Here is an 11691-nt window from a genome sequence, read left to right on the forward strand (position 1 = left end):
CACAAGTAGTGGGAGATCTTACCACGGGCACGTCTGGGCCACGGCTTTGCTTAGAGTCACATCTTCTAATTGTACCTCTTTTAATTTTTGCATGGATTTACTGATCTGTCATAATATCACCGAACACACTTTTCTAGGCCACAGTAAGTACTTTTGGGAACGAGGTGCTGAGAACAGTATAGACAGGAGGAAGGCAGCCCGTTCACAGTGACCGTCACGGGGGCAGTTCTTAGTCATTCATTCAAACGGCCCTTGCTCAGGGAGCCAGAAGAGGAGAGCTCACTTTTATGGTAAAACCTATATACGAGACACTAAGAGTGAGGCTTTCCGAGAAACCCAGAGGTGATGGCGCCCCCACAAACACACGAGTGTGTATTTGTTCAGACCCTGGCAGTCGGTGAAATGGGTATCATCTCATCTTACCATTTGTCGGTGAGCTCATCTACATTTCAGGGACAGAAAAATGTCACCGACGGTGTGAAGTGCCTGTCCGTTATGACTGTGCATGAGGAATAGCTCAGAGAGTGTGGAATTAAAGGTGGATATTCGGCGTGTCTACTGGGCGAGGAAGGTGGTACAGGTGTGCCGGTGAGGGACGGGACTCCCTCTGACATTCTTCCTTGTGCACCTGCTACGTGGTGGGCTGGTGCACGGGCTCATGTGTTAGGAACGGGGGCCTCAGGTCTTTAGTGCACTGTGATTGGTTGGTTGATTGACTGATTGATTTTAGTGCCTAGATTTCTATCAACTCCTTAAAAAAAATAGAGGAGTCATTGAACTATATTTCCATTCTTTCATTAGGAAGCCATGTCAGGTATTTAAAAAAAAAAAAGGGATTTCATGCTTTCTTATAAAGATGTCATTTTGCTTTACTCTTACTCATTTATTTTCATGGTGGGGAAAAACGCTTTCCCCACAAGAATCACAGTCCCCCCCTTTTTTTTTTGCCTTTCGTGTCAGTGATTTCCTCCACTCTCCTCTTCCATGGCTCCCTAAGAAGAACTAATACAAATAAAGGAGGAAAAAAATGCAATCTTATAAAAAAGCAGGCTTTGTTTTGATAAATCCAATAATCGACGACCCCAACCATTTGTGTGTCCTTCTGAGGAAGTGAATAATTCTTTGATTATATCGAAGAAGAGAAAACACATGCATTTATGTTCTGGGCCTTCAACTCCCTTCTCCCTCTCCCTTCTTACTTTGATCTAACTTGTCTGAAATTAGGAAGGCCAATACCCAGGGGCAGAGGTGGGTTTGAGAGACTGGAAGCTTTAAGGAGACCTCTTTAAGAAAAAGAATACAAAAATGTCTTCCTTTTACAATTTTTTTTTTTCAAAAACATGTGGTCATGTGAAAACACTGCCCAAGCATGAGAGATCCCTGAAGCTTAAACTTTATTGGCTTCGTGGCAGGTCCATTTCTGCGGGTACCATATTGGAATAAACGTCCACCTACACTAGGCACACTTCGATGACTACTCGTGTACTTTGGAACACAGGAAACATAGGTAATGACTATACAGGGGCTAGAGAGTAGTAGAAGAGATAAGTATAAATGTTAAGACCACAGGTTACATATTAGGTTTTAAACACGCAGATATACTTTTCTATTTTTGTTGAGCTTCACCATTTCTACAGATCACACCCAGGCATGATCTCGTCTTCTCCTGACTTGCAATTGTCTGCCTGCATTTAAATGTTCACTTTAAAGGGAAGGGGGTGGGGGCATCATCAATTTAATACATTATCTTTCACTCAGACAAGCCGACTCAAACACTATTCTCTGATTGGACTCATGCTGAGCAATTCCCTATTCTAGAAGCCAGGTGTGATGGATGGGAGGAAAGGAGGGGTGGGGGCAGGGAGCACATGCCACTTGGCAGAGCTTGGCGTATTATTTCTTTTTCAAGCCGTTCAGATAGTGGTCTGGAGGTCTCCATTGAGGAGGGTCCTCTGGGTCTCCGTGGTCTCATTCAGCCGGGATTTGTCCTGCTTACTGTCACTCCGTTCCCCGTCATCTGTGCCGCTCACCTTGACCAAGCAGAGGACATTCTGGAAGCTCTTCTTGAAGTTGTCAGACAAGAAGGCATACAGGATAGGGTTGGCGCAGCTGTTAGCATAGGTGAGGACCACCACAAAGTCAAACATGCCTTTAAGGGCTGGGGTGGGACTGATGGCCACCGAGACAGAGGAGACATTGAAGATGTAGAAGGGAAGCCAGCAGAAAATGAACACCGCCACCACTATGGACACCATCCGCGTGACCTTCTTCTCAGACTTTTTCCGCTTGGAGGAACCCACTCGGATCCCAGAGGACTTCACCTTGATGATAATGAACAGGTAGCAAAGACAGATGATGGTGAGGGGCACCAGGAACCCCAAGATGAAGGTGTAGATAATGAACCCCGTGTACCATGCCCCAGATTCACCTGGCCAGTTGATGGTACAGCTGCTTCTCCCCCACTGGTTGCTCCGAAGCCCAGCATATATCATGATAGGCAAGATGACCAGCAGGGACACTCCCCACACGGCCACATTGATCATCTTGGCCGTTCGGGGTCTTCTCCACTTGGCCGACTTGATGGGGTGGACCACAGCCAGGTATCGATCGATACTCATGACCGTCAAGCAGAAAATGCTGGTGAACTGATTGATGCCATCCACAGTCATGACCACCCGGCAAATGGCCTTGCCAAAGGGCCAGTGGACCAGAGCCACCTGCATGGCCAGGAAGGGCAGACCCAGCATGAAGAGCTCGTCCGCGATGGCCAGGTTGAGGATGTAAATGTTGGTGATGGTCTTCATCTTGGCATAGCGGAGGATGACATAAATGACCAGCGTGTTGCCACACAATCCAATGATGCAGACCACAAAGTAGATGAATGTGAGGACTGCATTGCTGGTCAGATCATAGTACGGCTCTGTCTGGTTGGAGCTGTTGGCCGCCACCCCAGAGCCATCAAGGTCAAATGGAGGGGAAAGCCAAGTGTGGCTCTCATTGAGTAGCTCATATCCCATATCCATGGCTGCCTTACGCTCTCAGGCTAGTTCCAGACAGACAGAGATCGTATTCTCACCTTAATGTGTCCTGGAGGCAAAGGATCCACTGTGACATCTGCAAGGAAAGAAGGAAGATGGCGCCGTCAGTCAGAGGCTGCTTAAGCTCTCCCCAGCCTTCTGTGTTTCTGGTTTACCTTCTCAGACCGACTCTTCAGTTGAAAAGTGTGTTTTCTGTCTACTTGAGCATTAGAGCTACCGGCCCATTCTCATCAGTGTGCAGACTTTTTGAGTTGTTTTTCCAACGGGAGGTGGGGGGAGGGGGTTGGGTTAAATCATCACAGTTTATCTTGTCATCTTTGGTGACGCACATGTGGGAGATGGCTGTGGCTGCAAACAAACAAACAAACAATGCCCCCCCCCACAAGAAAACCCCCAATACAAACCAAAACTAAAAAACAAAATCAAAATTTGTCCTTTGATTCCTAAGAAGTTGACTGGAACAGACTGTAAAAAGGCAGAATGTGGAGTCCAGCCCCTGACTCAGAAAGATCTGACACCAGCACACCCGGCCTGCTCCCCACGAGGACGTCTCCGCGGACTTGCTGACTGCTTTGGAGTCTTTCCATTCTGGAAACCCCAGAGTGGAAAAACCCCAGACTTTAGAGGTAAAACAAACCAGGGTTCCACCAGGAAGGCCGTATGACCTCGTCCCTGGCACCTAACCACTCTGACTCCCACTGGTGACAATGGTGGCATCGGAAGGTTGAGGTATGAGATCCGTGTGGAAGCGCCTAGCATAGTGTTGTGCTGGGCTCATACTCAGGACTCAGCCAATCTTACCTGCCCCTCCTTTCTCCTGTGCCATATCGTGTATCTGCAATCTGCGGAAAGCTGCCCAGAGAATGACCAAATCTATGATCCTAAATACTAAAAATGAAAGTCTGGCTGGCCTTTAGATTTAAAATGTAGATTTAGTTTATTTTGATTCTTCTGTTTTCATTTCTCCAGTCTCCAGCGCTTGACCTCCACATGCCTCAGAGGGTCCCTCAGGGAGATGCTGCCCCAGAACACTCCTCTTCTAGCACCCCAGAGGATTTGCCTGGGATCCCCCATGAAGGAGGAATACGGGAGCCAGGCACGAGGGAGGCAGGCTCATTCACTGAAGTGAATCCCAAACACCACAGTAGCTCCTTCACACTCCTTATCCCCTTGATCTTCCCAGTGGAAGTGGGATAACCATCCCCACTTTGCAGATGAGAAACTGAGGCTTAGGGAGTTGAAGTAATTTGCTTCCGTCCCCCGTACAGAACAGGTAGAACTGAGATTTAAGCAGGGGACACCCGACCCTACTGCACTTTATACAGTATCCTATCCGCTGCTCAGTGGGCTGGAAAACTGAGTGACTGATAATTGGGCTTCGGTTTAAAACAGCAGACTCCTGTTTTACCATCATGCTGGGAAAGTAATTGTAACACTACCGGCTTGGCTTAAGATCTGAACCGATAGCTCATCACTTAAGTAAAGGATTTATCTACTGTCATGCAAAACCCAGGGCTGGGGGACTTCTTTGTTCGGCACACCGGGGATACAGGCATGCTTGAGCCGTGGCTGGTGACCTCCTGGAGGTGCCAGTTTAGGAGGGGGAGATAGGCAGAGGAAGCCAGCTCATCTAGGGTAGGAATTTTGTGGAGAAATGAACCCAGGGCTTGAGGATGCCTCCTTTCCTGGAGAATTCAGAGAAGCCTTCATAAAAGGAGGGTTTGGACTGGGTCTTGAGTATATGAAGAGTGAAGCAGGGAGGGCAGGAAGGAGGTCGTTCCAGGAATAGAGAAGATGGTCGAGGGTGGCGTGCTCAGCACGTAGTGGGAATAATTCACTCGGCAGGCACATTTCTCCCGAGCAGGGCATCCCCCCCCCCCCCCGCCCCCGTGCCGGAGTGAAGATTGGAAATGGCTCCTTTATGCTGGGAGAGACTGCTAATTAGCTGGGGGAGGGGGGCTCTGCGAGCAACAGGTACTCGAGCACCCTTGCCTACCTTTGCCTCTGATTCATTCTGCACTGCCAGGTGCACTGTTTATCCTCTCTGTGCTCATTTCCCTACCAGAAGACTGTCTGTAAAGTGGGGTGTGGGCTTTGTGGCTGACCTTTCTGTTAAGTACTTTGGGGACCCAGGATTTAATGTCTGCATTGGGTAAAAAGCAAAATCTGGCAGCTCTCAAAAAAAAAAAGTTGTAAAGGAACCATTTTTGGTATCCCTTGATGAATTTGGGTTGTTTCCACCATTTTTCTGTCTTATGGGTACTCTAATTCTACAGACCCAGAATCCCACTGAAGCCACCTGCACTGGACAGTACGTTAACCACTAGCATTTCCAGGGTGCCGTCTGTGTAACATGCAAGGTCAAACTCCAAAGTCTGAGTGAGTCTGAAGACCCCTGGGTGGCAGAAACTCCGTCTAGAGCTTTGGGGATGAGGCTGATGATGGTGCAGGTGGGTGGGGGAGAGTCAAACGCTGACCTCCAGCCCTAATTCTGCCTTTTTGGCTGGAGTCTCAGTCAGTGGCTTGGAACGGCATGGGGTCAATGTTTTTCTAAGCAGGCTAGGAAGCAACCACAGACAGTGGGCAGAGCTCAGTGAAGGTAGCAGAGGAGGTAAACTGGGGAGCCAGTCTAGAGTGGGGAGGCTCCTCCAAGGAAGAATGAGTTTAAGTGACTCTGATTTCATTAACAGTGAAACCTGCTGCCTCAGGTCTCCGAGTGACTTGTGCTTCATTTGGGTCCCAGTGAAAGTGGAGCCCCATGTCAGGCAATCAATACTTGTTGGATTGTGGTTCGATTAAATGCACAAGGAAGTTTGGGTTTCTGCTTGCTTTATTTTTCCAGCCCAGGAGTTACAGACCTTGGAAATGGCTGGTTGTTGGTTTTCTCTGAGACGGAGTCTGTGCTGTGCTGGAGAGGAGGGTGAGAATGGTCTGGAGCATCCCCTCCTATTCCCAGAGCCTAAGAACTGAGCATGGGGATGGGGACTGGGCATCGGGAACCATGCTATATCCTCTTCGCCTTTAGTTCTCCTTTCTCCCCAGCATTCCACCCCCGCAGCCCTCATCCACTCCATTCATTCCCCACCGCCACTTATCCAGTGGCCTGCTGAACCCACTAGGTCTCAACACTCCCAGAGCTGAGCCCCACCGCCAGGGTGGGAGAGACAATAGCCAGGTGCGGGCCACCGTGGGGTGGGGGTGGAGGGTTCCAGTGCCTAAGAAAAGCCCAAGTGGCACTGGCAAAGGGCGTGGGGGAGAGGTGAGACTTGGGACAGCCTGTTCGGTTCTCAGGACTGGCACAGAAAATTCTCATCATCCAACTCCATGGCTCTAAGATCAAAGGGTTTCCTAAAGAATTCCCTGCTATTTCCAGGAGGACCATGGGGGAGATTAAAGACGGCTGCGCCAGCACCCCAGTTTCTAAACGCAGGGAGGGGGTGGCGAGACATCAGGGACCGCTGGGAGTGGGGGGGTCAGCTGCCTGGGGACTTAGCCAGTGCCTCTGGGGTGCAGGCCACTCAGGGATTCATTCTTTCCAAACATAGGCAAACTGTCCTCTCCTTCTGAGCGCTGGGGAAGCGGACCATAGCATCCGTCTCCCTGGGGGGGAAGGAAGGACGGAGAAGCGCTCCCTTTTCTCTGCTCCGCCGCCTGCCCCTCCCCGGCTCGGATCTCGGGATGCATGCCCGCAGAAGCCCCCAGAAGGGACAGACCCCTCCCCGCCTCAGCAGCCTTGCTCTCTTCTCGTGGAGGCTTCTTTGCAGGTGGCTGGGAGAGAAGTTGTCCCTGTCGCAGCTACCTCCTGGAGCAGTCGGCTGGGGGACGAGGACTGGATAAGGGCGCATGACAGGGGCACCAGCCTGCGGCGGTGTGAACACGTCCATTCCTGCACACATGACCCACAGCCCCCACTCATGGCGGGACAGCCGCTCTCCTTCCTTGCCACAAAAATCATCCCCCAAGAGAACCCCACACCGGGACCTACTCTCGGGCACGCTGAGGTGCGACCCACCATGCAGCGCAGATCCACCCAGGTGCCCAAGTGCGTCTCTCTCTCACACACAAAACACAGGCACGCACACACACATACACACACTCCCACACGCCTCACCTTTGATTTTCCGCTGCAATCCACTAGCTCAGCACCCAGCGACAGTCCCCAACCCGGCCGGGCACCGCGGCGCGCAGCCGCTTGCCGGGCACCTGGAGCTCGGCGTCCTGCGCTGCCGGCTCCCGCCCGCCCCGTGCGCCGCCCGGAGCCCGAAGGGCTCGCAGACCCCAGGCGCCGAGCGCGGACTGGGGCTGGGGCGCGGGTACCCGAGCGATCGCTCGCGCACCGGTGGCTGCGTCGCGGCGACTGGCCCCGCGGAGCCCCGGCCCCTCGGCACATTTCCCCACGCCACCCCCCCCCGTTACGTCACAGCAGCCTCGCTCCGCCCTCCGGGCCGTAGGAGGACCGGGCTGAGCCGCGGAGAATCCGCTGGGGGCTGCGGGCAGAGCTCACAGGCGCCGGGGGCGTGAAGGGACCCCGATCTCCGCCTTGCGGCAGGGACACACGCTGCTTTCCCTCTTACCGCTTTCACGGAATCGGGTGTGTTTCACCCAGCAGATTCCAGGCAGCTGGGGTGGCGGCCCCGGGGATGCAGACTCGCGCGGGGACCCCTGCCATCTCTTCCGTCAGACAGGTTGGCAAAGCTGTGACTGCCTTGGGTCATCCCAGGCTCCAGGACTGGGGGAGAGAAGGGAGGAAGTGGGTTTTGGGGAAAACCCTTCATGCAGTGGCCGGCACTCCTCCCCGCCCACCCAATGAGCAAGCCCGCACTTGGGTTCCAGAATTCGGTTCAAGGAGCGCCAGAGGCTCAGCGGAGCAGCGACTCCTGCCCTCTCCCAGCCCTACATGCTCAGAGGGGCAGTGACCATACAGCCGGTCGCCGGGCTTTGTAAGCCTGTTGGTCAGCACCTGCTGGATCGACACAGCTCCACTCCCCTGCCGCATGCTGTGTGCGAGCAAAGGGGGACTCGCAGGAAGTGGGAGCTGAATCGCCCCAGTTAAAGCGATCTCATTTTTGACTGCGATGATTCAGCCTCTATAGCAATAGATTAATAAGTCATAATCCTGGGGCCTCTCCTTCTTCAACCTCCTCCAAGTACATGAATGCACTCCACTAGCCTGGGTCCTGGGTCCACTTTTAGAAAATGGGGAACGGGAAGCAAACAGCTATTACAGCTATTACAGTATTCTCGATAGGCTGAGCTGCCTTGGACTGTCCACCCTACTACCTGATGTCCAAGTTCACCAGTTAAAAGTGAAAGTCCAGGCGCTGCTTAGCAGGTAGGGTGAGCCCTAGAGATGGGTGAGGGACCCAGGAAAGAAACCACCAGGGAAGGTAGCCATCAGCGTTTCTCTCTGGGCCATGCTGGGTCTTGGGAGACCCTCTGCTGGAAGTGGGGATCAGGGCTTTTCGCTGACTTTGTCTCCTTTTGAAATGTTGGTTATGATGGGGCTCGTATCCCTCATCCTGGAGCTTAGGAGCTAGACAGAATTTGAGCCAGTGGCTGCCTCATGTTCCAAGCCATCTGGGAACTGGCTTCTCTTTAGACCCCTCTGTGTAGAGCAGAGGGGCTGGGGTGCGTCACTCACTAGAGGGGTGTGCCCCTGCTCATGGGCGGCTGAGAGATGGGGTGGTGAGAACCAGGAGGGCAGAGTGGAACTGGGCTCAGAACTCTGCAGCCTTGGGGTGCGCGTCCTGTGCCATACCTGTTGTCATCTCGAGTGTAAAACCAGTGATCCACCCGGCTTCTAGGAAATGCAAGACACTCAAAGTGCCCACTCCACTCTCCGATGTCTTTCCTTGTGATCGCGTTACCTTTTCAAAAGGCTTAGACGTGTCTTTTTTATTTTTATTTTTTTAAAGTAAGCACAGTTTTGTAACCTACACAAGAAATGAACCACTGGCCTTCGACTCCCCAATCCTCCTCCCCATGAAGGGACCCTGATGGGACAATGCTTGGTTTGTTTTTACTTCTATTTTAGTATGATGAGTACGACCCCATCAAGAGCAGGCCGCTTCTGGAAGATCAAGATCGTCTTCTTTCAAGGCTGCTTGGGTGGTTCTCTGGGCTTGGTGGTTTGCAGCCTCGGAGTTCTCCGGGTGATACCTGAAACTGGTCCCTGTACACGGAGGACAGAAACAGGCAGGCCACTCTAGTGTGGTAGGTGGTGGTTTTAGGAAGCAACAGAATTTACTTAGGAGCCTTGTCTTAGGTACTGCAAGATGAGTACATCTCTGCACCGTGGTGGAAAACCTTGTAGGTTTATATAGCGGCTTTAAAGGCCAGATGGCCTCTGATGACATATTATTCTCAAGGCTGCGTCCTTGAAGTGGCTCCTAGTACTGGAACAGTGGGTGGAATGTACATGCCAAGAACAGGGAAGGAGGTAATGGGCCTCCAATGGCCTGAGGGCGGCTTGCGGGTCAACAGGTGGTAGCATTCCGGTGACTTACCTCCTCCAACAGTGTTCTTTATCCTGGAGATGGACCAGGGAAATGCCCCTTCCTGTCCTTTTCCTGTGATCTCTCCTCTCCTTGCCTAAGTCAGGAAAAAATACTGGCACACTCCATCTCAGGTGCACCTGTCTCTTCTGCAGGGCAGTGAATGGGGACTGAATAGCATTGACCTTGACGGCAGAAAACGTTTAATCAAGAAGGATTGTTGATTTTGTCTAGATAACAGATGCCTCCCCCTCCTAGCTTTGAATGCCTCCAAAGACCTGCTTGGCTTTGCAGCCACCTGTACTCACCAGCAACCCTGAGGCTCCGGTTCCCTGTTTGACTCCTAATGGCTATTGTTTTGACTCTCCCCACACCCCCCATGGGCTGAATGAAGTCTGCACTGCCCCCCACCCCCTCCCCCACCCCCAGGCTGCCTCTACTTCTCTGCAGCTCAGTTAGTAACTAAGTAACAGAACCCTGAGCCAGGAAAACCCAGGGAGTGGGGAGGAGATAACCCTGGCTCTGGCTTGTTTGATATCTTTAAAGCAATTGAATAATACCCTTCCCTCTGTCAGCACTTATCAGAGAGACAATAGACCGCAGGAAATCAGGAACCGAAGCAGGACAAAGCACCCGGGCCTGTGCTCAGCCTGTAATCTGGGGAGGTGCTCCTCTGGTTGGCTATTTTGGTGAGAAGTTCACACTCTAGGAACACGGTTGTGAATACAAATTCCAAAGAGGTCATTTATGTTTCTTAGCGCTTAGTAAGTTGAATGGGGGAAAGTGTTCGTCTGCTGTCAGTTTAGTGGCTGGAAGTCTCACAGTGAAGCCTGGAGGGGAGGGAGGAGCTGGCGGGGTTGGGCCTGATTGGGAGCCCCCGGTTTTTCTGTTTGCTGTGGGAACGCCGAGGGTGAAGTTTGCCATCTCCATTGCTGTGGAAAGATCAACGTTCCCGCAGCGGAGAACGTACTGATGTAGAGAGGAAGGGAAGGCCCGGGGTGTGAGGGACACTCCTGTTTTCAGCTGTTCTGTCCCTTGTCACTCCTAAACCAATTGCATTTCCTCCCAAAATCGCGATGTCAGCTTCCGCGTCCTGACGCCGAGACTGCGTCTTCTACCTGGTGCCACAAGAAACCCTTTCCAGCATCGTGGGCCTGACGTTTATTTTGGAAACTATGCAATATGGTCCCCAGATTTCTTTTAAAAATCTGGCCATTTGGCAGAGCGGGTTTCATGGTCTTTTCAGACACAGAAGGGGTTAACGTGAGGACCAAGTCTTCATTTCTCTCTCCCCCACCCCTTGACAGGTGCCTTCTTTCTCTCTGTTCACATCCTCCATCCCCACAGACTACTACCGGACTACTACAGGGGCTGAGTGAGTAGCAGGGATTAGAACCTCCGCGGAAACTACTGCAAATAAATGTAGCATCTGGGATCATGGGTAGAAGACACCATGGCTTAGACACAAATCCCTTTTCTCTTGTCTCCCCCATTGTGACAGAAGGGCACATAAACAGAATCCTGGATCCAGAAGGGAGTTTAGGAATTCTCAGGTTTATAGCCCCCCTCCCATGACGATACAAGGAAAGATACAAGGCTCCAAGCGGCACCGTGACTTATCCCGGCTCACCCAGCTAGGGAGTGGCAGGGTCGAGTCGAATCAGCTCTTCTGGGTCCCAGACCCGTGCCCCTTCCACAGGCACCCCACCCCGCATGGTGTGTGGGAGCTGGAGGAGACGATTCCCCAGCCCTCCCGCTCCAGCAAGACAACGCTCCCGCTCCCGAGGACCGAGTCCCTGCTGCTCGGGCCCTGTGCAGGTTCCTCTTCTTGAGTCCCTTGGCAACAGAGTAGGAAGATGTGCGGCCACCCTGCTCTGTGATTTTTTTTTCCCAAGAGTGTTTCCTGGATCATTCGTTAAGATGCCCTGTAGAAAAAGAGCACAAGTTTGAAAGACACTTCTTCTTCTCTTAAAGATCCACGACGCTTACTAATAACCTCATTGCTAACATTTCTTATGTACCCATTATGTGCATGGGGAGCTGAGGGTCTCCTACATTCTTTATCTCATTTAATCCTCCCAGCTTTCGAGGTGTGTATCATCATTATTATGCTATTTTAGGAAGCTTTGCAGTGAAGGAGCCTATCTGTCTCAAACTCC

The 11691-nt window shown here is 52.0% G+C and overlaps 1 protein-coding gene across 1 annotated transcript; it reads right to left on the reverse strand.

Annotated features, from left to right (window-relative positions):
* Positions 1-1377: 1377 nt before the first annotated feature.
* SSTR2 (somatostatin receptor 2) lies at positions 1378-7170 on the reverse strand. Its single transcript, XM_044247526.1, has 2 exons — positions 7150-7170; positions 1378-3114 (listed from the first exon to the last, which is right to left on the reverse strand). The coding sequence occupies exon 2, from the start codon at positions 3021-3023 to the stop codon at positions 1914-1916; it is 1110 nt and encodes a 369-aa protein (XP_044103461.1). The 5' UTR covers positions 3024-3114; positions 7150-7170; the 3' UTR covers positions 1378-1913.
* Positions 7171-11691: the final 4521 nt, after the last annotated feature.

The sequence above is a fragment of the Neovison vison genome, chromosome 5 (genome assembly GCF_020171115.1).
Source record: "Neovison vison isolate M4711 chromosome 5, ASM_NN_V1, whole genome shotgun sequence".
Classification (NCBI taxonomy): domain Eukaryota; kingdom Metazoa; phylum Chordata; class Mammalia; order Carnivora; family Mustelidae; genus Neogale; species Neogale vison.